The sequence below is a fragment of the Metopolophium dirhodum genome, chromosome 1, assembly GCF_019925205.1.
Source record: "Metopolophium dirhodum isolate CAU chromosome 1, ASM1992520v1, whole genome shotgun sequence".
NCBI lineage: Eukaryota > Metazoa > Arthropoda > Insecta > Hemiptera > Aphididae > Metopolophium > Metopolophium dirhodum.
Window position 1 is genome coordinate 82,600,328 of NC_083560.1, and position 27,395 is coordinate 82,627,722.

Here is a 27,395-nt window from a genome sequence, read left to right on the forward strand (position 1 = left end):
ATTTTATGATTTTACAGATATTGCATTTAAAACAAAATATTAACAAGTTAATCGAAATTAAAATATAAATATGTAAATTGCTTATAGAGTATACATACATATAGATATATAGTACCTATGTAAGTTTATGCACAGACACTGACTCCCCTCAACCCAGATATTCAATTTTTTTACCTTTTTTACCTCTCAGTAACGAACATTTATAGTCGAAAGTTGAGAATGAAAAATCCAGAGTGAGTTTATCGGAGTTGTACCGTTATCGCAGTTGCGGTTCTATCATCGATTTAATATTATTTCCATCACTGCAGCAGACATGCGACAAGTATAATAACAAAATGCGCCCATTTTGATAGCCTACAGAGTGGTTGGGGTAACAGCAAACCATACTGTTTACTTGTGTGATTTTTGTGTTCTTTGAGTCATACGTTGTCATTACACTACGTCACTAAATGTATACACTCTATTTACACTTTAAAAATAATAACAGTTTACTTATTTTTACCATGGTAGTTTTTAAGATTTTTATTTATGCCTCATTCAACATAATATTGTAGCAGCCCCAATTAGGTACGCTGAGTACTGACAACCGTAGAAGGAATAAGGAAGTATTTAAAAAAGTCGTACACATTTTGGAGTCCCGAAATATTTTAAAGTAGGGATTTGTAATTTGTAATCTGTTAAAACTAATAAAACTATTCTAAATGTAGGAAATTACGATTTGACACATTATTTTTCTATGACCGAAAACATTTACGGCCATCCTATAAAGGTTTTACCCCCACTCGTGAGTCTTGGTAGAATCCCTGATGGTTAAACGACGCAAGTGGTCGTGTACCCACGGGCCACGGGACACGCGTCCGTGCGATGATCGATGGATCAGATGATGTCTTAGGCCTAAATCCATTAAACGACGATTATGTGCAGCTGCGTTATCTGGTAATAGTTTTTGTGACGTTGTTCATTTTTATTGTAATATTATAGTATTTATATTTATAAGCCTACGAGTACATTATTGTCTGAATGTATAGCTGTGTCATTAATTCGATGATGCATATAAATTATTACTTAGTTTATCAGATTTACTACACCCTTTGATATGTATATGATAAAAGATAAATGATAATAAATGATAAATAATTGTCATTTGTTGTAAACTCCTTTCCGTCTAATGTATTTAAATAAACTAACCTACGTCAAATTATATTGTACTATAATATACAAAAAAATGTATGCCTAATTAAATCATTCAGAGTCGTGGGTGGGGCATTTAAAATTATTTCTGAACTAACGACATTTTTCAACCATCTCTACTTCCCAAATACCAACTAGATTATCTTTCCTAGTTTCTTACCCAATTTTGTTTTTTGGTCTCTATACTATTTTTTCTTGGATTAAAGAGGTCTTATTTGACATTTTTAATAATATTAAAATAATATATAATACTAGCTGAACCCGTACACTTCGTTGCCCGTTAAATGTACCAACTCAAACTTTGTTCAATTCGTTATTTAATATTCGGTGTATGGTGTTCAAAATTAATCTTAACTTTTCTTTTGCCCGGAAAAAATTTTTTTAATAATATTAAAATAATTTATAATATACAAATTACCTGTTGCCAATTCAAAATGCATGAGTGTGCTTGATGCCGTTGATTACTTGTACAAATCAGCTCCATGACTAGGTTTTTCATAATACTTATGAATATTATAATAATCTTTAAACTGATTGTGCGTTTTTTTTAAATGTAGTGTAATATGGTTGCGGGCACGATTATCTAGAGTAGATAACCATGGTCGTGCATTGTTTCAACGGCTGTTGAAAGCGAACCATTTTTAAGGGGTCGGACTTCTGTAAGTATATTTTTTTCCATCCGCATATTGATCTACCTCACAAAAAAACGATACGCTTTCAAGGGCCTTAAATACAAAATATCTAGGGAGAGTCATAGAAGTATAGGACTGAGTAGATTACTGTAGCCATGGGGAAATAGAAACATATGTAAGGATAAGGATCTTAAATAATATATTTAAATAACCAGAACTCAATAATTTCAGTTATTATTATGATTTATTGCCTAATAAATACTTACAAAGTAGGTAAATAAAGTTTTACAATAGTAGGTGGGTGTATCGCAGTTGTACAGAGTTCAGTAATATGAAAGGTGTTGATGTCTGTAATGTCTACATTGAAGTCTTGAACTCACTGTTCTTACATGGTGTGTATTGACAATGAGCCTTTCAGTTCGTGTGAAGTGTAGTACAATATTAATATTGAATAAATAAAATGATTATTATTGATTAGTTTTTTATATAATATAATATTATTCTTAAAGATTTAATAAGATATTTATTTCGATGTGTTAACTAAACAATGTTAAGTGTTAGTAGGTAATTAATAAATACATCGTGAATAAAGCATTAAAGATTATACTTGTATGATTGGTTATTAATTATTCATAATTTTATCATTTATCTTGTATTTAATAATATATATTATACATTATATATAAATATAATATGTTTTCTATAATTATATAATTAAGTATTTCCGTGGCATTTGGTATTACGCATGTATTACTTCTGATAGGTATCATCTTACATTCTCTCTCGACTAACTGTCTAATTATTATCTACTCTATTTTTTCTTTATATGATTCGATTTAATCAAAGTAAAAGTACCTCTTGTCTCTGTCCATGACCAAATTAGAATTAGTACAACTCATACACTTGTAAGACTTAGCTGGTCGTGGAGCTTGCCCTACACATTGCCGCCAGCTTAGGTCTATTTTCAAATACCCTTTAACTAGTGTTGATAACTAATTTCTCGGGCAGCTGCTTTTCAGTCATCAGTAACTAATGTCACATCTCGCTAGCTTCATTCATATTTTTGGACTTAGAGTAATTTTGTTATAATCAGTCACAGTTGAATAAGTTAAATAAATCAAACATATTATACTAAACACTCGAGATTTACATTTATTCCATCATCCTTCAATCCTATTGACTGGGCACGTTACAGGACTATAAAACTATAATCAGTGTTGTTTTACAGTTAAGTACCCGAATTCGCAATCGTGGATTTCGAGTTCGGCCACTTCGGCTGTGACCGACTAATTTTAATATTAGGTGCCATCATGGGCCGATATCAACCGGATATAGTCACCAAATTAGAGGGGCGTGCCCTAATATTACAAGAAAATCGAACCGTGGCTCACGACGAGTGGATACGATTAGCAAAGCAATTTCAAATTATTTTTAAGGATAAACTAGTTTCGCTGTACACAGTACTCGCGAAATGTAGGTCTCTGACCACTCACAAAAACCTATCTTAACACAACCACAAATTAAAAATCAACTCGACAAATACAAAGCGATACTGGTGTGGGAAGGCAGTACCGATAAAAAAATACTAGAACTCTTACATATAGACCGACCCATGTTCTCGTTACGAGGATGGGACGTCGACATGGATAGACATTTCTTCCTACAACTATTTAGTTTAATTACGGTTCAAGAACGAGTGGATATACGTTACAAATTACGACGTAGTATTCATTACATGCGACGAAGATAAGGAATCCGCCAGCTATACATTAAGGGGAGTGGGCATTTTACGACTTAACGAAACTTGTAATGGATACGCAGCAAGAGACGTACTCATACCTGTAAAAGTTGATTACGAATCCAAGTATAAGGATTTCTTCCCGAGGTCAACCATAGAACAAGTCAAAAACATGCCATATACCGACAACAACAATTTGATGGAAGACTATCACGTAAAAACAAACAACATGGATGACCTACACTCAGTATCCAACTCAAAAAAACAACTAGACGATCAGAACACAATTAACTACAAAATAAACAAAATTACAGATACGCAATATATATGTAGTTATACAATATACGTAATCATGAGTATTATTGTTATGGCAAGAATAATAATACTAATATATGCAGTTAAAACTAAAACAATATCGGTCTACACAAACACGACTAAGTAACAAGAAGAAACAGAAGAACTTTATGGAAATCAAGGCGTGACATTAAGAGATGTCGACATAGTCGAATATCCGCTCACACCCAGAAACAGCCCAAAAAGCTACCCACAACTACGTACATTCTTGAATTAAAGGAAGTCAGAGACTTCCATCTTCGAGGGGAGGAATGTAGTAAACCGACGGAGTAATTTTTCTATATTTTAAATATCATAAGTATATTCTTATGACATAGCAATAACAAGACTATAAATCTTTTCGATTATTCCTGGAACTTCGTACAATGTACGAACCATAGGTTTGACAGATTAATATATGTTTTCGATTAAAAATCGTTCACCAAAATAGGACGAAAACAAACCTATAAATCTTAAATAGTAAGGCCAATAATACACAATAATACACTTTTGAAGACAGGTGAGAAGACCAAGTAGAACAAAAATGAACCAATCAGTAGGTGAAGGAATTATGTAAGTTAAATATTTAAGTAGTTTTATTCTATATAAAATTGTAAGCTTTGGGTACACGTCTCACGTTGGTTTTAAAGAAGACCAACGTTATAAAAGGATTAATTGGTGAAGGTGCATATATTAACTGATGTTAATAATGACTTTGTGCTATACGGATAGGTCGAAAGGCAAGGGGGAACGTAGGAGAGTAGGAGACCCCTATAAAACCAGACCCGAAACGGCCTGTTGACAGACGTTTTTGCCCATTTCCATCACAAGCATCTTCACGTCACACAGCATAATATTTGTTTTATTTTGGACTTGGAATAATTTCACCAAAAAACATTTAAAAAAACATCTTAACACTTCAACGAGTTTATATTTAATTCAACCCTAAAAAGAAAATCCTCATCACAACGGTCTTGCTAATTGCAACCGGTAAACAAACACAATCAACGCGATTGTCAGTTAACTACACTGGCGCAGTCGAGTACGGAACTTCCAAGGAATGAGAGGCCAGTCAGCGGAATTCAATATCGTGGGTTCCAACTGAGCACGGCAGTTCGATTCAACGTCACAACTCCACAGAGGCAGCTTTACGAAGTCACCATCAAGGATCGATCACCCTTGGCAACTCCAGGAAGCAACGAACAGTTTTGAAGACAGGCGAGCAGACCAAGTAGAACAAAAATGAACCAAGTAGTAGGTGCAGGAGTTAGGTAAGTTGAATATTTAAGTAGTTATATTGCATATAAAATTGTAAGCTTTGGGTACACGTCTCACGTTGGTTTTAAAGAAGACCAACGTTATAAAAGGATTAATTGGTGAAGGTGCATACATAAAATGATGTTAATAACGACTTTGTGCTATACATATAGTTTGATAGGCAAGGGGGAAATGGGAGAGTAGGAGGCCCTATAAAACCAGACCCAAAACGGGCTGTAGATTAGACTTGTTACACCATAGTGCTACCCAATATTAATGATATTATAATATCCAAAACTTGTTATATATCGTAGGGAGAGCGATAGAAATTACGCAACGACAGAGTTACGTAAAAATACGAGCGTTCTGTGTGTGTGAGTGTGTGTATACACTACACAATACTACGCGGTGTACGTAAATATATGCGTACGTGTATGATATATAGAATAAATGATGAGAATAAATGTCGAGTTAAATAAATTAAATATTCTTAAATTATATTAGTAATTATTGAATATATATGAATAAAGAATCAGGTAATTCAGATATTGGAAGTAGTTCTTCGGATGAATCGATAGGACAAGTTAAAAATAAAAATTAGGAAAAGAAGCAGGAAGGAAAAATAAAATTGATAAAATTGTAGGAATGAACAAATACGAACAATACTAACAAATGACACGGACGGAACAATACTAATAACAGTACTAAATGGTAGGGAATGGTCAGAACCGGTGTACGAGCTAGCTTTAGTTGAACGAGCGGGGGGTCGATTGTTGGTGGTGGTGTTGAAAAGAGAAGGGCAATACATAAAAGAGAGAGAATTGTTTAGATACATGGGGTAGAACCGTTCATCTACAGAGAACGACATTCATTCGATGCATTAGTAAATGGACAGTATGGTGGACTGGATGGTCTGGATGCTACAAACCAAAGGCAGTCGAAAATGGCGAATCTTTGTAGATGGTTGATAGGACAGTTCTGCATACCAAACAACCAGTTTGTCTCGGATTTGCCTTTCCAATACCACCGGGCGATAGACCGACCGCTGCGGGTTCAAAATAGCGCTAAACCGGTGGGCGTGGCGCGTATAATATACCAACAACTAGTACCACAAATCATAACAAGGGAAGAGACAGACGATCAATTGAGAACGTTAATAAACCTAGCGCAGCGGGTTCGAGAAGAATTTTACATAAATAATTAAAACATAGATATAGAATTATGGGAAATATGTAGGACACGTGCAGAAATGGAATTAGATAGTAGAAGAAGTGTTTATGTATACTGTCATATTACCAATACCGCAACCTGTAAAAACAATTATAAACGGAGTATTGGATAAAAATCACAGTATTATTCTTAAACCAGAATTCCAATATGTAGGGATTTCGAAAAATCGTGAACAATATACAACTTTTACCGAAACGCAACTATTGCATTGCACAGAAACATAAATTTTCACGATATGTCCAGAATTTTCACCTGTTGTTCATTCAAATACTAAAACCCATGCGAAATATCATTATTTAAAAACCCAGATATATTACCAGAAACATGTGAAGCAGGAGTATTCATTTTATCAAAAGATATTTTTTATAAATTAAGGTACGCAAATACGTGGATATATACGACTAGAGGTGAAACATTAACTATTGCATGTCGAGGAAATACGGAACCGTATATACAAAAGATAAAAAATCGAGGGTCGATTACCCTAACTCCAGATTGTAGGGCATACGGAAATAATATAATTTTGAATCCGACGCAGTATATAAAATCTAAATACTACGTAAATTTTATTTCACAAATAGGATCAGGAAATTTAGTATTCACGATTCCTAATAAAATAAAAGATATAAAGCTACTTAGGTTAGTAATTAAGGAAGATAATCATAAATTAGAACGAATTCACGAAATAGCACATTCGCTTGACGAGGTACAAAACATGATAGATATTGAAGTAGAAAAACAGTTGGGACGGGACATAATAAATGATAAACGCAACTATTTGTTGTATTTAACGATAGGATTATTAGTCTTCTCATGAATGTTACTATTTGTAATATATATAACATATAAATGTAAACTAACTTCGTTAAGACAACCTCGTTCTGAAAGGGTACGAATGGGAAAAAGTAAGTTTTATGCGGAAACCGCAAGTAATTCAGCTAAAGGTGTTATTCAAGTGGAACAGGAACAAAGTAAAGGAAAAATTGTATTGCCGCAAATAAAATAAAATATAATTAATACATAATAAAATAATATAATATGTAAGTTAAATATTAATATAATATAATATAAATTTATAAACGATAATATTAGAACAATGATCAACAATCATTCTAAGGATAAGTATATTGAGAAAAAAATATAAATGATAAAATATAATATAGATGTTGAAATTTAATAATGTATTTTGCAATAGAAAGGAAGTCAAATTCGTAATCATGGATTTTGAGTTCACCATGATGAATAGAACGAGTATAGTGGTAATATCCGGAGCCATTTCGAACAGCCTGAACAAGTGCAAAATTCGAAAGCTAGAAGGAAGAACGCTACTTTTGCCACTTCATGAACAAGTAAGAGAAATGAAAGTTCATGAATTACTGTTGGCCAAAAAGGAAATCAAGCGGATACTAAGCTGTAAACAGGTAATTCAGGAGGCTTGTTTAACACAACTCGAGAAAAGTATGAATTCTAGTCTAAATAATTTAAAACCAGACTATATTGAAAGGTATATTTCAAAGGGAGATAAATTAAACGTAATAGTAGTGTGGAATGGGCATTCTGATAGAAACAATTTACAAAGAATGGACATAGATAAATTTTAAATTTTGAATATAACTTGTTATGATGAACATCTTACAAAAGAATTTACAATTAAATTAGAAAAACTAAAAACAAAAGAGATTATATTTAAATATGAAATAGGTTCATTTGAAAAAAATGATAGAATGTTAAATTTGGAGGAAACTCACGTTTATACACGCAGTAATCGATAACCCTAGCGCGAATAGATCGATTTGTGAGGAGGTTGGCGTGCTTTTAGAGCAACTAATTGCACGGCGTATATTATCAACGGATCATTTCTTCGAAGAGTAAAACAAAATAACAACAACAACACAAGAAAATTATGTATAGTAGTAATATGTAATTATAATAATAATAATAATATGTATACATTTTATATTTTATATTCTAGCTCTCAAATCCGTTTTTTCATAGTGGATTTCGAATTCACTATGATCAATAGGACCGAAATATTATTGGTATCCGGCGCCATCTCCAACAGTTTAGAAAAATATAAACCGATGAAACTGGAGGGGAATCCTCTTGTACTTACGCAAGACGATAAGTTAAGGAGGTTCTGGCGCTGTGACTTGGGAACAGTTATACAAACAATCAAAAGGGTATTCCGGAATAAACCAACTTTGACCACACCATTGTTGGAACAATTATACAAAAGTGTAAGCCATCAGGGGGAGTCAACTTTGTCAACGGTAAACCTACAGAAATATTTGCACATCGATAACAGGGAGCCAATAATAGTTTTTTGGAATGGGACGACAGATTTAACAATTATAAAAAGATTAAGGTTAAGAGGTATTTTAGCAATTTTAAATATAACAGCATATAGCGATAGGAATAATGACGAATTCAATTTAAAACTAACTAATATAGAAACAAAGGAAACCTTATATTCAGGGTACATAGGAAAACTTAATAAAAACGGCAGAATGTTAAACTTAATAGAAGCACATGGATTGGTGTGCAATACAAATCACCATATCACGCATTTTCACGATCCAATTGCTGACGTAATTTTAACAAAATGCGTTTTTGACTATGTAGTCGCGAAAATAAGACCTATATATTTATATAGACTAGGTAAAAAATATAGAAAAAAATAAAAAATATATATAGATTTTTATACAATTCCGTCAGCGTTTCATAAGGAACCTGAACCACAATATAATTACGATAATTATGTTTTCGATCTTAAACGCATTATGCAAGAAACGCAAAAAATAGCTAGGAAAAACCTTATTCAAAAAAAGGAAGCTAACAAAGAATATTACGATAGAACTATGAACGCCATCGACCTACACGTGGGCGATAAAGTGTTAATTAAGGAACAGAATAAAAAGAACGCGCTTAGTTTAAATTGGTTAGGGCCATTCGAAGTTCTGTTAGTACATGACAATGAAAACATAACTATACAAAAAGGCCGTCACGAATATCGTATCCATAAAAATAACGTTAAGCGTTATTACGACGATGACGATAATGAATAAATGAACCATAAATCTTAATATTTTCTTTTCCTCTATTTTCTATATTCTATTTCTATTTTATTGTTTTAGAGTGAAACAACACATTTTCATTAAGGAACTTAGTACGGTAATCGGGTTCCAACAACATAATCTTAACGCTTTATATCATGACGAAATACCAAGTTGTTTGATATGTCATATCGACACAGCAAACAATATGACTAATACGGTTTCTGTTGTTAAGCATGAAGTTTTCTTTTTCTAAAAAAAAAAAAATTTTTATAATCAATCTATTTTACAGTAAGATACCCGAATACGCAATCGTATATTTCGAATTTTGCAGCTACAGCCGAGATCACTTAATACTCATATCGGGCGCCATCATGGGCCGATACTAGCCGGGTATCATCACAAAACTAGAGGGGCGCGCATTATTTTTACAAGAAAATCGAGCCATAACGGACAAAGAGTGGAAACATTTAGTGAAAAATTTTCAATCTATATTTAGGGACAGGCTTAATTTACTATACCCAATACTTGCACAACTTTTGCCATAACCCATTAGTGCAAGCACCTTCACGCCACTTTGTACAACATTATTTTGGACTTAGAAAATTGTCGAACAATATAATAAAATTCACGATAAACAACATCTGTCTTTTATTTATTCATCAACCACGACGTCAACTTCAAATAAAGTGTCTGCGACCTGCATCTATAATAACTTGGCAGACACTTATCTACTATTATTACTACGATAGTAGGTACCAAGCACCAAGATTATTACACTGGCGCATTCGGACAAAGGAGGTTCAAGGAGTTAAAGACGAGGCGAGCAGTCGAAGCGGCGGATTTAAATTTCCAAAGGCGAGTCCAGCAGTCAAGGCGGCTACATTCAACTTCGGAGATCCAGTACCGACGCAGCGGCTACACCACGTCAGCAGCTCCACGGAGGTAACAGTTAAGGTCTGATCAACCAAGGCGACTCCGGAATCAACGAACAATTCAAGACGGGCCAGCAGACAATCAAGGAAAATGAACACAGCAGTGGCGACAGCGTTGTTGGAAACATACAAATCATTCTGTACCAAACTGGATTTCGCCATTGTGAACGGGGAACATGACAAATGTATGATAGGTGACGGAAGTAATATGCCACCATGTTTAACGAAACATATACAGATAGCAAACAGCCAATTGGCTGAACCTTTCTCAGAAGACAAAATAAGAAGAATGGAACAAAGCATCGCAACATTTCTTTACGACATGTCGAAAGGCAGAATCGGGAATAAATATTGCCAGGAATTAATCGAACACATGGAGTATATACCGGAACCAGAATTATTATTGGAATATATAAATTAAAGTATGAATTAAAAAAAAAAATTTTTTTTTAATTATTGTAGGATAAGTATGCATGGTAAGGGATTCCTAGTAAATTAGTACATGCTGGCATAGCACAAGCTTCATTTTAAGAAAAATGTGTAGATAGAAATTATTTTTAATGTGGGAGTAGAAATGGTAAACACAATAGTAGTTAGATTAACATTAAATAGTGAAACAAAAATTATTAAAAGAAAACTTGTAGGGAAGAGGAGATAACAGCACTGGTGATCACTGATTCAGATGGGACTAAGCTACTAGTGCAACTCAGCAACAGTGCAAATGAAGAACCGGAATTCGAAATGATTTTGAGTGTTCAGGCGGGAGGTCGTCTAGTGGTAATAATATTAAAAAGAAATGATATGTACATGGGTAAAATGGAGATATACCGATATACAGGGGAGGAACCTATGGGACAGATTACACATAATCTTAGGACGTTAATTGACGTTTACTACGGGGATAGGAATAACATCCTTCCTGGCAGGTTTCCGGAAGCGGAAATCGTAGAATTATGTCAAACGTTATGGGATTGGTTCCGGAACCCATACGCGTGTAACATATCAACAATACCATTTTGTTACCACCTGAACATCAATCGGATGACCGACCGAGTTGGAGCTAAACCAGTAGGCGTAGCGAGCATAATGTATGACCGCACGGAACCACCTGTAGTCACAGGAAACGAAAATGAACAACAATTAAATAACAATATAGCACTGGCAAAAAGGGTCATCAATGAATTTTGGGAATTGAATAAAGAAATAAACAAGGAAACATGGACACAATATTTAAATATTAATAATTATAGGTTGTATAGGCTAATGAATAGTAACAATATTGAAAATAATGTTAGTAATAATAATATTAGCATTAATAGTAGTACTAGTAGGGAAATGGTTAATAATAGGACACGGGAGCCTGGCATTAGAAATATTAATATGACTGAAGCAGCTGGACTGTGGTGGTCGGATAGTGATAGTGATAATGATAATTTAAGAAATATAACACCGAATAATACAATTAGTAATATGGATGTGTTGGACGAATTTAGCGATAGCGATAGTAATATTGACATTTATAGGAATATACATAGTAGTGATTATGAAAACGATATTATGGATTTACTTAATGTTAGAAGTAATGTAGCTATAGAAAGTATTTTTAATGAAGTAGAAGATAGGTACATAGTTAGGAATAATAATGATAATCGGTAATAATAAAAAAAAAAAAAAAAAAAAATGGATGGCACTAATTAATTTTGATAGTTGGCGGTATAGGAACGGTGAGAGTTGCCACCATATTCTGAACGAACAAGCAACCACCGGGACTCACTGACAACGGATTATAAATTAATTAGTTCAATTTCAAACGCGATAAGTACGCGTATTTTGTCCGGGCCGAGGAGATGATACGAAAATAATATATATATTAGAAATTATTTCAACAAGATAAAACAAGTTTGAAACTAATGTGTATATATATTGTTTTAGGTTATCTCTGATTACGGCAGGACATGGTCAAATTCCATATAGGGTGAAAGAATTTCGAAATCAAACATTGATGTATTATGAAAACTACGGTACGGTTCGGTTGACAGGAGCGACCTGGCAACTGATCACGTATTTACCATTAAAAAATTATGACCTTAGGCGTGACAAATTACAATTGGAAATAAGTATAATAACTAATCTTTGTAAAAACAGCGCAACAACACTAGATATGTGTTCTAGGCTAGACAATATCTTTAAAGTAATGTTTCAGGAAATTTCCTTACAACGGGAAAAAATGTACGAATCGATAGGTAGGTACACCGAACAATCGGAAACAACCACATACCCAAGTAGGAAAAGACGGGGTCTAATAAATTTTGTAGGTTCGGCTATGAAAACATTATTCGGGGTATGTTATGAGGAATGTGCAAAGGAATCGGTAGAAGAAATAGGTAAAATAGAACGAACTAACGAACGCATGTTACACATACTTAAAGACCAAACTACGGTAGTTAAATCTACTGTAAAGGGGATTAGTACCACATCCGATGAAATAAATAAATTATACAATGAATTAGTAAATAAAAAAGATATAATAAACGAAGTAATTAATAAAACAAACACGTTAGGAGCATTAGTTTTATCAAATAAAATACATGGTATATTCACAGCACTATTATCGCAATATTCAATGGAAACGCAATCAATAGGTGCTATTATAACCACGGCTAGGACAGGAGTAATACACCCAAGTTTAATGACACCGCGTGAAATGGCAGACCATTTAACGCAGATTAAGTTAACTTTACCAATTAATTTAAATTTGCCTATGGGCATAAATCCGAATGAAATTTACGAATTAAGTAAAATTACAAAAATGGCAGTAAAGAAAGTCAAATAGTCTTCGTAATAAAGCTTCCGCTGGTTACCGAATTGGAGCTCACGTTGTTTAGAATACTTCCAATACCACAACCGGTTGAAACAATGATAAACGGAATAAAGAATAAAAATCATAGTATTGTTTTAAAACCAGAATTCCAATATGTAGCGATTACAAAGAATAGGGAACAATATACCACGTTCACAGAAACTCAGCTTTTACATTGTACGGAAACAGAAATATTCACAATATGTCCAGAATTTTCACCAGTCGTTCACTCGAACAACAAAAATCCATGTGAGATAGCTTTATTCAAAAATCCGGATGTCTTGCCAGAAACATGCGAGACGGGAGTCCTAGTATTATCGAAAGACATATTTTATAAGTTAAAACATGCAAACACTTTACACTTGGATATACACAACAAAGGGTGAAACATTGACTATTGCGTGCAGGGAAAATGCGGAACCATACATTACGAAAATACGGAAGCAAGGATTAATTTGGTTAAGCTCAAAATGTAGAGCGTACGGAAATGATATTATTTTAAATCCGACACAAGAAATAAAATCAAAACACTATGTTAACTTTATACCCGAAGTAGGACAGGGAAAAATATCATTTAAAGTATCCGATAGAATAAAAAGTATGAACCTACCTAAGATAATGGTTAAACAGGATTCACATAAACTCGAAAAAATACACGAAATAGCACAATCGTTAGATAAGGTGCAACAACAAATCGATAATGAAATATTAACACAATCAGGACAGTTAGAAGCAAGCGATAGGCGTAATTATTTATTTTATTTAACATTGGGCTTGATAGTATTCTCGGTCATGTTAATCATTTTTATATACATAACGTATAAATGTAGGCTTACTTCGTTGCGACGTCCACAATATGAAATGGTATGATTAGGTAGAAGTAAACTCTGTACGGATAATATCAAAGTTGAACAAAAATTTAATAAGATAGACGAACAAAGTACACTCGGAGGGGACGATGTACCACCCCAAATAAAATAACCTATGAAATAATATTTTATTAATTGGAATATATATGCAAAAAAAAATATTTACACAAGTAGTTAGAAATAGTAATTAGAATGAAACACATTAATTATAAGTTAATAATGATATTAAATATATTATCGACTTTAAATTAGAAGGGAAGTCAAGTTCGTTGTCATGGATTTCGAATTCACCAATATGAAGAGAACAGACATTGTGCTAATATCAGGAGCAATCTCGAACAGCTTAAACAAGTGTAAAAGTCGTAAGCTCGAGGGGGAACCGCTTCTCTTGCAACTTCATGAACAGATAAGAGTTATGACTGATCGCGAAATACAGTTGGCAGAGAAATCGATAAGGCGGATTTTTCACAACAAAAAGGAAGTGCAGGAGACGACCTGCTTAGCGCAACTTAATAAAAGTCTGAATTCATAATTAAATAACTTAACACCAGAGTTCATAAAAAATTATATTTTGCGTGGAAATAAGATAAATGTAGTGGTATTGTTTGGGGGATCATACGATAGGAATATCCTAAGTAGATTAGGGTTAGGACATATAGAAATACTAAATATTAGATTCTATGATTTGAATTTCGATGGGGACTTCTACATGATATTAGAAAAATTAAGGGGAAAGATAACTGAGAGAATTTTCGAATTTAACGTAGGTAGAATCCAGAAAAATGGTAGACTGTTGAATTTAACGGAAGCGCATAGCGGCGTATGTACACAAAAACATAAAATAACATACGCTCACGACCCAAAGACGGATGTGAGATTTACAAAATGCATTTTCAACAGAATGGTTAAGGAATATGGGTACCAAAATTTGGTGAAACAATTCCAACCTATATAGACAATACCACGTACCTAGCACCACGTTGTAAAATATAATTTTTGCGAATTTATAACTTTTATTATAGCAAATAACAAATAGCTTAATTAACACACTAAAGTAAATATATATAGAAAAAAAAAGTAACGCTAGATACTAATAATTAACTAATATAACACTACAAATAGCAATTTTAAATACATTAATTTCAGAAAAAAAAAAAGAAAGAAATAACATTAGGAGCCGGGCGGTAAATAATAGGGGCATATTTTGTCTATTTTATTGGAGACTGACAAATGGTGCACTATTATGCACCGAACGGTTTGACCACTTAAGGGAAAATGTTGGAATTTGATCGTTTGGTGATTGGTTGGAAAAATCGTGTGAATACCAGATTTTTTTAACGGGATCACCAAGGGACCAAATGGCCATAATAAATCACAATAAGAAATTACAAAATCTTATTAGTTTAGCCAGTGTCGCGGGAGGATGCTTTGATTTGCAGCACACTCTGGCGACACGGGTTCAATTAGCAAGATGAAATCATTACGAAAATAGAATAGAATAGAATCGATTTAATACTAGTCTTGATCATGTAATAGAACTTGAATACAATAGTTTATTGCTGATCTGGGCCTGTAGTAAAAAGATATAATCTAATTACAGTATAAAAATAGTAATATTAACTAGATATAAAATATAATAATTTAATGATTAATGGAAAATATATATATATAGAAGCAAACGTAAACGTAGAAAAAAATTAAATTAAAAAAAAAAAAAATTAAATGAATGAAAAAAAAATTTAAGTTAGGATTAAATTTTTATAAAATAATATACAAATACTTAAAGGAACATATTAGCATATATTGGCGTAATTAACATGGTGATGGAATAAGAAATATATTAATCTAACTTATTTAAAATATAATTAACATGGTAATGGAAAAATAAAATATAGTACACACCACTATTTTATCATATATTTATATTGCACGAAAAAAAAAATATATTGTAATAGATTTTAAGAATTCATGTTATATTAAAAGATTATTACACATATTATATTAACACTAAGATAAGATTATTGATGTAAACAAAAACACAAAAAAGAATATATTGTTAATCACATAAGATACTAACCTAGATAATAAGCAAAATATATACTGTAATATTGTGGATTATAATCTGTATTTTGTCAATAATAATTAATATAGTAAGCAAGTTACTACTTAACAATAAAACAGATTCCACATGTACATAATTATACTATACTGTAATTTAGCTATACTGTAATTCGGCATAAATCGGATATTAGAAACGGAAATAGGATTTCCTACTGTTCAGCATAAGAAGACAGGCTCACTGAATAATATAATTACTCGGGAAGCCCTATATACGACAATGTTCAAATATAAAAATATAAAATAGTAGAATGATTATTTTAATTACAACGCTGTACGCGACGATATTCAATATAAAAATATAAAAGAGTAGAATGATTAATTCAATTGAATCATAGATTAGCATTTTAGCAATACGCAGAATTATACTGGGAAGTCATAAAATGCGTGGGCTGGAACGATGGTCACACAAATCACATCCGTGAGCCGAGATACAGTATCTATAGGCAAAGGGTACGGGGAACTTCATATAAAAGGGAGCTCGAATCGGCCTGTTTTCAGACGTGTACTACCACCCATTAGTGCAAGCACCTTCACGCCACTTTGTACAACATTATTTTGGCCTTAGAATATTATCGAACAATATAATAAAATTCACGATAAACAACATCTGTCTTTTATTTATTCATCAACCACGACGTCAACATCAAATAAAGTGTCTGCGACCTGCATCTATAATAACTTGGCAGCCACTTATCTACTATTAGTACTACGATAGTAGGTACCAAGCACCAAGATTATTACAACGGTAATCGGGTTCCAACAACATAATCTTAACGCTTTATATCATGACGAAATCAAGTTGTTTGATATGTCATATCGACACGGCAAACAAAAACTTACTTCAACCGTATTCACTCACCGAAATACTGGGAATTACTCGTACGCTCAATCACTTTTCGCATGACCTGATGAAGGGAAATCAACCACTTAGGAAACCAATGTGCCTAGTACTAAAGGATTTTATTGATAACACAGAGGACCCAACGGACATATTCGTTTACAAACGATTAACATTTCTATAATTAATCAAACTAAATTATTTTTTTTTTTTTTACATCTTTATTTAATCACTAACCTACAACTATCTAATACTATATATATATATATATCTAAAGCAACAATATGACTAATACGGTTTCTGTTGTTAAGCATGAAGTTTTTTTTTTCTTTTCTTTTTCTAAAAAAAAAAAAATTTTATAATCAATCTATTTTACAGTAAGATACCCGAATACGCAATCGTAGATTTTGAATTTTGCAGCTACAGCCGAGATCACTTAATACTCTTATCGGGCGTGTAAAGGAATAGCTAAGTATCTAGTAAAAAAACAATCTAGTAAAAGTTTAATATATAAAGATTTTAACAGAGACAAACATGAACGAAAACATACCATTGTCGGCAGAACTACCATTGACACTACAAGCAATAGAATTTTTCAGAGAGCTGAAAAACGAATTATTAAACGGGCAGCACAATCAGTTCGTCCGGGGGGATATGATTTGTGTAGGATGTTTCAAACGACATGTCATAGAGGCTAATAGGAGAATGACTATGCCGTTTACACAACGTGTTTTAAATCAAGCTATGGTACCGTTAACTGAATTTATACACGCAGTAATTGTTAACCCTAGGGCGGATAGTTCAATCTGTGTAGAAGTCGGAATGCTTTTAGAGCAACTAATCTCACGACGTATATTATCCACGGACCATATATTCGAAGAGTAAAACATAATAACAACAACACAGGAAAATTAAATATAGTAGTAATATGTAACTATAATAATAATAATATGCATAAATTTAATATTTTATATATATATTCTAGCTCTCAAATCCGTATTTTCATAGTGGATTTCGAATTCACTATGATCAATAGCACCGAAATATTATTGGTATCCGGCGCCATCTCCAACAGTTTAGAAAAATATAAACCGATGAAACTGGAGGGGAATCCTCTTGTACTTACACAAGACGATAAGTTAAGGAGGTTCCGGCGCCGTGACTTGGGAAAAGTTGTGCAAACAATCAAAAGGGTATTCCGGAGTAAACCAAACTTGACCACACCATTGTTGGACCAATTATACAAAAGTATAAACCATCAGGGGGAGTCGACTTTGTCAACGGTATACCTACAGAAATATTTGCACATCGATAGCAGGGAGCCAATAATAGTTTTTTGGAACGGAACGACAGATCTAACAATTGTAAAAAGATTAAGGTTAAGGGGTATATTAGCGTTTTTAAATATAACGGCGTACAGTGATAGGAATAATAATGAATTTAATTTAAAACTAACTAACATAGAAACAAGAGAAACCTTATATTCAGGGTACATAGGAAAACTTAATAAAAACGGCAGGATGTTAAACTTATTAGAAGCACATGGATTGGTGTGCAATACGAATCATCATATCACGCATTGTCACGATCCAATTGCGGATGTAATTTTAACCAAATGCGTTTTTGACTATGTAGTCACGAAAATAAGGCCGATATATTTGTATAGACTAGGTAGAAAATATAGGAAAAAATAAAAATATATATAGAGATTTTAGGATAATTTCACGGTGAAGGTAATTACGTAGACTTAACACAGTTATATTTTTTTTAGATTTATCGAAGAATTAAAAAAAATATTAAGCACCGAAGTACATATTTATAAACTTAAGGAAAATAAGATGGAATCGGTATGCTTTAACTGGCACATATTAAAAGCAAACAAAAGATTAAATGAACGTTATGATTTCAAAAAATTAAATAAGATAACCAGAAATATTGAACTCTTTATGAATGACCATTGTAACAGAGAATGTAAGGAATTACTTAAATTAATAGAGAAAACAAGAGATCCAAGCTATATACTCGAATATCCTAAGTAAATGAAATTATGTTGACATATATGTGTAACAGTTTATTATATTATTCACATAACTTATCAATTGGTGGAAGATTTATTATAACTAACAAATATTGTATTCAAAAGGGGAAATATAAACTTATATTATATAACATTTTAACACTTCTAATATTATAATTTCAGGTAATCAAAATTTATATTATTATGTATTCAAATTTTATCTTATTGTAAAAAAAAAAAGAACCCAATGTAATAAAATAATATTGTAAATTACATTATAAATGTAAAATGTCATAAAATATGTATAACAAATTGTAACCTATTATAACAAAAATTGTAAATGTAAAACATATATATCTATCAATTATTGTAACTTGTTATAACAAGATTGTAATGAAATGTAAAAATTATAACAAATTGTAAAATCAACTACTGTTGACTATTGAACTTAATGGTATTGTTAAAGATTCTTAACCTTACAGGCGAATAATCTTTTTTTTGGCAGGGAGGTGTAAAGGAATAGCTTTACGTACTCAATTCATGTATTAGTATATAAGTATTATTATACTCGGAGAGGCAGTTCTCCTTGAGTTGTTATGGTCTCCTAGACGTAACCTCATAGTTATAAACTATATCCTATTTTGGCAAACTAATCAAGGGGAGCGGCCAACAACAAGTCACGAGCGGCGGTTGCGAGAATAACAACTTATTGAACCAGCTACATACACCGCCCCGTCCATGCGCAGGATCCATAAAAGGAACCGACATCATATATAGGAGGGCTGGGAACACAGTAAAGACAGATGTACCTGGACCAGCAACGCAGAAGCGACTTCACGCCACTAGCCATATACAGGACGACGACTACTACTACTACAATTACCACGACGATACTATACATTTTATATTTGTTCTAATAAAACATTGTATTATAAATCTAATTTGGCTACCATTATTTCCAAATCATCTACATAGTGAAACCCTGAAGGGGCAGCACATAACAGGCGCCATCATGGACCGATACCAGCCGGGTATCATCACAAAACTAGAGGGGCGTGCATTATTTTTACAAGAAAATCGAGCCATAACGGACAAAGAGTGGAAACATTTAGTGAAACATTTTCAATCTATATTTAGGGACAGACTTAATTTACTATACCCAATACTTGCACAACTTTACGATTCTGATCATACTCGTTCACCAAACCTTTCGCAGCCCCAAATCAAGCAGCAGCTAGACAAATATGACGCAATATAAACCTGGGAGGGTAGTACCGATAAACAAACCCTCCAACTTCTTAAAATAAACAAACCCATATTTTCATTACGTGGTTGGGATCTCCATATGGATGGTAACTTTGTATTATTACTAACCGATTATGGGGACAACCAACCCATAGCATCCATTCCGATAGGAAAGTACAAAAAAAACGGGCGATCGCTTAAACTCGACGAGGCACACACTCTTATGTGTAGCGATCTCTATTTTCACGGGGGGCTTGAAGCTCACGACCCCCGAGCAGACGTCCAATGGACATGTTGCCTGTTTTTACAACTATATAAAATACATAGGGATGTCATTAACGATGCGGTGTGGGCAAAACAAAATAAAAAGAGAAATATTCTCCCCGCACCAATATGATTTATATAACCTAACCATATCACGCATTGTCACGATCCAACTGCTGACGTAATTTTAACAAAATGCGTTTTTGACTATGTAGTCGCGAAAATAAGATCTATATATTTATATAGACTAGGTAAAAAATATAGATAAAAATAAAAAAATATATATATATAGATACTCGCAGAGGCAGTTCTCCTTGAGTTGTTATGGTCTCTTAGACGTAACCTCATAGTTAGAAACCACATTCTATTTTGGCAAGCTAATCAAGAAGAGCGGACAACAACAAATTATCATTACGAGGCGGCGGTTTCACTAAATTGCGAGAATAACAACTTTGTGCACCAGCTACATCCACCTCAAGGACACCCTGTCCACACGCAGGATCCATCAAAGGAACCGACATCGTATATAAGAGGGCTAGGAGCACAGCATAAGCAGCTGATATACCTGGACCAGCAACACAGAAGTGACTTCACGCCACTAGCCATATACAGGACGACTACTACTACCACGACGATATTATACATTTCATTCTGTTATAATAAAAACATTGCATTTACTATTCTAATTTGACTACTATTATTTTCAAAATCATCTACATAGTGAATCCCTGAAGGGGCAGCACGTAACAATATTATACATTTATTCTGTTCTAATAAATAACATTGCATTTACTGTTCTAATTTAACTACCATTTTATTTCAAATCATCGTCATAGTGGATCTCTGAAGGGGCAGCACTTAACAATATTACGCATTGTCACGATCCAGTGGCTGACGTAATTTTAACAAAATGCATTTTTGAACTATGTAGACTCCAAAATAAAATATAGATGATATATTTATATAGATTACGTAGGAAATATAGAAAAAAATAAAATAAATATATGTAACAAAAATAGATATGAAAAAATCTTTTTAATAATTTCATGGTGAAGGTAAATTATGTAAATATAATACGATTATATTATTTTAGTTTTATTGAAGAATGTAAAGAGTTGTTAAAAACAATAGAAAATACAAGAGATCCAAGTTATATACTCGATTACCCTAAATAAATCAAAATATATATATTAGCATACGTGTGTAATAGTGTAAAGGAATGGGTCTTTACGATGTATGTGTTAGTATATAATTGTTACTCGAGGCAGAAGCGTTTCTCCTTGAGATGTTATGGTCTCATAGATGTAACCTCGTAGCTATGAAATATTATATTCCATATTTGGCAAACTTATCAAGAAGAGCGGACAACAACAAAATTGCCATTACGAGGCGGCAGTTTCACTAACTGCGAAAATAACAACTTTATGAACGGCTACATCCACCTCAAAGGCACCTATACACCTGTGGAACTGCTAGACCTAACTCGTACAATTAACCATTTTTCACACGACTTAACAAAAGCACTGAGTCCTCTACGCAAACCACTTTGCTTATATTTAAGAGAATTCTTGGAACTACTCCAAATCTACTGTTACATATTAACTATGCGTGGGTGGGACGTAAATAACAACGGACACTTTGACCAACAATTAATAGAAATTACCACAAAAAAAATTATTGTTTCTATAAAACTAGGGACTTTTAGAAAACAAGGACGTGCTCTAAAACTTAGTGAAGCACATGGACTTGTATGTGGGGGAGACTACGGTGTTTCGGAAGCCCACAATCCTAGGTCAGATGTTTTATGGACCCGGTGTTTGTTTGGCAAATTACGACGACAATACCGCGGTTTCATCGACGAAGTAGTTTACAGTTAAAAAAAATAAAAACATAAACGTGTTTTATTATTATTCGTACGAACGAACATACAATTAAATAAACTAATAACCTTTTTTTTTGACAAGGAGGTGTATACACATTTGCCAAACTATTCAAGAAGAGCGGACAACAACAGAAATGTAGTATTGGACATTGGTACACATTCAGCTTTAACTAAACGTAATGATAATTCACACTTATTAATAAATTAGAAATGTGAGATATATTCTTATAAATACTCTTGATTATTTAGAAAGTCTGTAAAAATATTGTCAAATTATCAATATGCGCTTAAAATAGGAACCTAATCAATTATAATGTCAATATAGGCAACCTCAATAATCACACACTTTAAAGTTCAATCAACACTCGATTCCCTTTTAATAGGTACCTACTTAGTTTTTTTGTAAATACAGTTGTATATATAAGACGTTCATTAATTCGTTTCCCTTTATTTTAAATGTTATAGTACCTATTATTTTCAAATCGTCCACACCTGTATTGTATATTTTCCGATTGATTAGAAGAAGGTTATACATTTAAATTTACCTCTGTCCTTAAATACAATTGTATTAATTATTGTCTAATAACTATTTGTTAAATTTCATTCTCAATATCCCCTCAAATAAATCGAAATTTTAAAACAATCAATAGTTTCAAAAATACCACAGATTAATTAACACGCAATGCCCGTTTAATACTTAATTAAGCTTTTATTATACTTAACTCTTTTTTTAAAAAAATGTTTCTACTCTTTTGTATATAATGATAAAAATTATAATCTTCAATACATAAATTCACTTACAAAAAGTTGGTTTCAGATGATGTAGACGATAATTAGTACTGATGTTGATCTATCACAATTTTTTTTTTTTTTTTGTTATCTACTGCAGTTTGACTCGGCACTGGTCCTCTTTCTGATGTTGTTGAGTTGAAAGAAGTTAGGTTATTCCGCTTCATTGTACACTTTGAAGGTCGGCTCCATAAAGTTTGAAATCAAGTAATATATTTTTTTAAATATTAAAGATTCTTAATGTTGACAGAATATCTCCGGCCGTAACAAAATTGTGGCGTGCTCAACGAATATAGGTCGTCCAACGTTCTACAAAATAATACAAAGTTTTACACGGTTATAACAAAAATATCTTTTTAATTGAGTAAAAATATTTGATTATGATGAAAAGTCGTTGGTTCTAGTTGGTTCAATAACTTATGTGTATTAAACATTTATAAGTCTCCAAGTACCCACGTATAGTATTTTTAAGCCACAACAAAATAACTAAAATTGTTAATAACTTCGTTTAAATATCTAATTGCGTCCAAATTTGATCTTAATATATCTATTTAAAAAAAAAATGTTTATATTATTAGATTTTTTTATCATAGTATATGGACTACTTATGAGAAACCTTGTTTTAAATTTTCAATCTTAGCTATAAAAATTGAACATTTTATAAATTTATAACTACTAAATAATTTGTAAATTGTAGTGATTTGGGTGAATTTAGCATAAATTTGAAATTTAAATGATTATAAAAAAAACGGTGCTTATGTATCTTTGATATTTTTAAATTACTATTATAACAACTTATGAGGAACTTTGTATTACATTTTCAAACTATTTGACGAGGCAAAAAATCTTTTAAATATATGTATATAAAATGTCAATAAAGTACCTATGTATAATATAAATAGCTCAAAAAGAGTCAATATTTTATCATGTATCAAATGATAAACCACACAACATTCGGTGACAGACCGATTCTGTTCAAAATCGTTTTTCGTATACCTACAGTGATTTAATAATAATAATAATAATTTCTTCATTAAAACAAAACGGGTGTGAACCAAATTGAACAAGAAGAATACATTACAATAAAATAATAGGTAATAATATATACAGTTATATGTGGTAAAAAATTATATATTGATAGATGTAATGTGAAATAGTAGATATAGTTACAAAATGCTGTCTGGGGTTATCAACTTCAATACTTAACATGAGATTTAATTATTTTAGAGACTTTATCAAGACGAAAACCATGAATATTCACGCTATTATAATATAATATCATTAAAATCAAATTTAACACCATTTGCACAGTGACCCACTTGTAACCTACGGTACAGCAGAGCAGTATGCGCCTTTTAGATTTTGAGCGGAGTGATGAATGCAATGCTTTTACAGTTATGTCTTTTGGTTTGTGCATGAATACATTTTAGACAGATCAAAATAGAAAATTCCCAGTAGTTTTCAAAAGTGTCGGATATTATACATAAAACATTAAGAAAAACGGGGATTTTTACTCAAAACCATTTTTTGACAAACATTTTCAAAATAATTTTGAAGCTATTAATAGGCATAACAAAATTTAAATTTTTATTAATATTTGTAATAGTTATTGTCGATAAAAAATAAAAATTTTTCACTCGGCTATAAAAAATGAAAATTTAATACAAGGTTTCTCATAAGTGTTGTTGTTGTAAATTTTTAAAAAAAATAGCGTGAATGCACAATAATTGTTTATGAGTGTCTGAAATTAATTTTGACAAAATTCGTCAAAATCACGTAAGTTTGAATATTATTTTGAGTTAGAAAATCATTAAAAAGTTTATTTTTATATCTAAGATTTGAAAATTTAATACAAGATTTCTCATAAGTTTTCCTACCTTTAACAAACAAAAAAAGTTTACCGGAAAGTCAAACTGTTTTTTTTCATGAGCGTTTGAAGTTTAATTTTTTTCAACATTAAATTTTCAGCCGTAAGGGAGTTTACGAATTCTCATCGAACAATTTTCTTATTTTGTTTTAATTCAAAAACAAATAATCGTAAATAGGTACTTAAAATTTTCACAAAATGTTTATTTTATTATTTTCCAAACATGATAAAATGTTCAAATATATTGACTCGTTTTGAGCTATTTATAGGAATTTTTAATTTTCTACTTTGTAAGTTTCATTTTAAAGTTTTTTTGACACGTCAAAATGCTTGAAAATTTTAAACAAGGATTCTCAAAAATAGTTCATAATATTGTAACCCACAAATATTTTCCGTGGGTACTTAAAAGGTCAAAACTTTTAAAGTACTTATATTATTATATTTTATTCACACAATGCCAATTTCAATTGCAATTTTTTCGAAAAAATGTAGTTAACCTACTCTAATATACTAATACCCAGTGGCGGCTCGTGGGTGCTGGTGGTTGGGGTGCGACTTCAAATATAATAGCGGTAGCCATAGGTAAAACGAATAATTTAAATATACGAAAATATACGAAAATATACATCTTACCATGACAAAATAGATCTATTTTGTCATGCATCTTACTTTTTATATAGTCGCAAGTCGCAGTAGAAAATGGAAATTAAAATAATAATAATAATAATAATAGCGATTAGCAACCGACAACGCTGTTAGTTTTAAAAATGAATTACCTATATGAGTATAAATATTTTGCTGTATGGACGACTAACCTACTGGTCGTCCAAACCCGTATATAACATCGCAGCAACAATAAACATACCCGCACGCACACGATTGCAGTGCGTCGCTTATAAGTTATTATTATATACGAATTCTGATTATTGCTTGTACGACGCTGCCAGTCGTCGAAACCCGTACAATATAAGAACGCAGCTTAACCGTACCAGCACGCACACGATTGCAGTGCGTCGCTTATAAGTTATTGTTATATACGAATTCTGATTATTGCTTGTACGACGCTGATGGTCGTCGAAACCCGTATAATATAAGAACGCAGCACAACCGTACCAGCACGCACACGATTGCAGTGCGTCGCTTATAAGTTATTATTATATACGAATTCTGATTATTGCTTGTACGACGCTGCCAGTCGTCCAAACACGTATAATATAAGAACGCAGCTTAACCGTACCAGCACGCACACGATTGCAGTGCGTCGCTTATAAGTTATTGTTATATACGAATTCTGATTATTGCTTGTACGACGCTGATGGTCGTCGAAACCCGTATAATATAAGAACGCAGCACAACCGTACCAGCACGCACACGAATGCAGTGCGTCGCTTATAAGTTATTGTTATATACGAATTCTGAATATTGCTAAATAGACGCTGATAGTCGTCCAATATCTGTATATAAGAACGCAGCTTAACCGTACCAGCACGCACACGATTGCAGTGCGTCGCTTATAAGTTATTATTATATACGAATTCTGATTATTGCTTGTACGACGCTGCCAGTCGTCCAAACACGTATAATATAAGAACGCAGCTTAACCGTACCAGCACCCACACGATTGCAGTGCGTCGCTTATACATGCGTAATACGAATATTGTTCGGACGGCGCTGCCGGTCGACCAAACACTGCTCGTGTGTACATGCGTACGGCGTACCCATATTATGCTACTGGTATCTGAGAGAAATAACCAGTTCGCACACGACAATTAATGTAATAGGAATTTATTATTATAAAATATGTAAAATAGTTAGTAATTAGTAGGTGATCTATAGCTGTTTTAAGTAATATTATAGACTGACAGACCGTCTTCGCTCAAAATCGAACAATGGTTTTAGGTATATCCTTGAATTTAAATTTAACGTATCCATTACATTGACTTTTTTTAGCGTTACCCGCTTACCAGCAGCCCCTTCCCTCCCCGACAATTTGTAAACTCATGTGAATTTTTAGTTTTGACCTTTAAAAAGTACCAACTAGTGCCAGTTACCTACCAGAAAATATACTGATGGTAAAAATCAAAAAACTAATTTTCAAAAAAACTCATAAATTTAAAATAATATTGTAATTGTAAAATCAATACTTTTATCGCTCCGCTCATAATTTAAAAATGGAAAAACAAAGTTTTTAGGTACAAATCACAGAGTTGGTAAGTTAACTTAGGTTAGTTTCTTAAATTAAAATCTTTACATTAGAAGGCACTAAAATTTGGT

At 32.5% G+C, this 27,395-nt stretch overlaps 3 protein-coding genes across 3 annotated transcripts; all 3 read left to right on the forward strand.

Annotated features, from left to right (window-relative positions):
• The first annotated feature begins 8,393 nt into the window (after positions 1 to 8,393).
• LOC132942283 (uncharacterized) lies at positions 8,394 to 9,690 on the forward strand. The gene is made up of 3 exons (XM_061010564.1): positions 8,394 to 9,039; positions 9,097 to 9,340; positions 9,516 to 9,690. The coding sequence occupies exons 1-3, from the start codon at positions 8,394 to 8,396 to the stop codon at positions 9,688 to 9,690; spliced, it is 1,065 nt and encodes a 354-aa protein (XP_060866547.1).
• A 7,901-nt stretch (positions 9,691 to 17,591) lies between these two features.
• Positions 17,592 to 18,213, forward strand: LOC132935948 (uncharacterized). Its single transcript, XM_061002599.1, has one exon. The coding sequence runs from the start codon at positions 17,592 to 17,594 to the stop codon at positions 17,940 to 17,942; it is 351 nt and encodes a 116-aa protein (XP_060858582.1). The 3' UTR covers positions 17,943 to 18,213.
• Positions 18,008 to 20,335, forward strand: LOC132935947 (uncharacterized). The gene has a single exon (XM_061002598.1). It carries the CDS (start codon positions 18,008 to 18,010, stop codon positions 18,749 to 18,751), a length of 744 nt encoding a protein of 247 aa, XP_060858581.1. The 3' UTR covers positions 18,752 to 20,335.
• Positions 20,336 to 27,395: the final 7,060 nt, after the last annotated feature.

Coding starts and splice junctions, on each gene's coding strand:
- LOC132935947 (XM_061002598.1), top strand. CDS start 18,008: ATGCATAAATTTAATATTTTATATATATATTCTAGCTCTCAAATCCGT.
- LOC132935948 (XM_061002599.1), top strand. CDS start 17,592: ATGAACGAAAACATACCATTGTCGGCAGAACTACCATTGACACTACAA.
- LOC132942283 (XM_061010564.1), top strand. CDS start 8,394: ATGATCAATAGGACCGAAATATTATTGGTATCCGGCGCCATCTCCAAC. Junction 9,040..9,096: donor TATATATTTATATAGACTAG/GTAAAAAATATA, acceptor CAATTCCGTCAG/CGTTTCATAAGGAACCTGAA. Junction 9,341..9,515: donor TTAGGGCCATTCGAAGTTCT/GTTAGTACATGA, acceptor TTATTGTTTTAG/AGTGAAACAACACATTTTCA.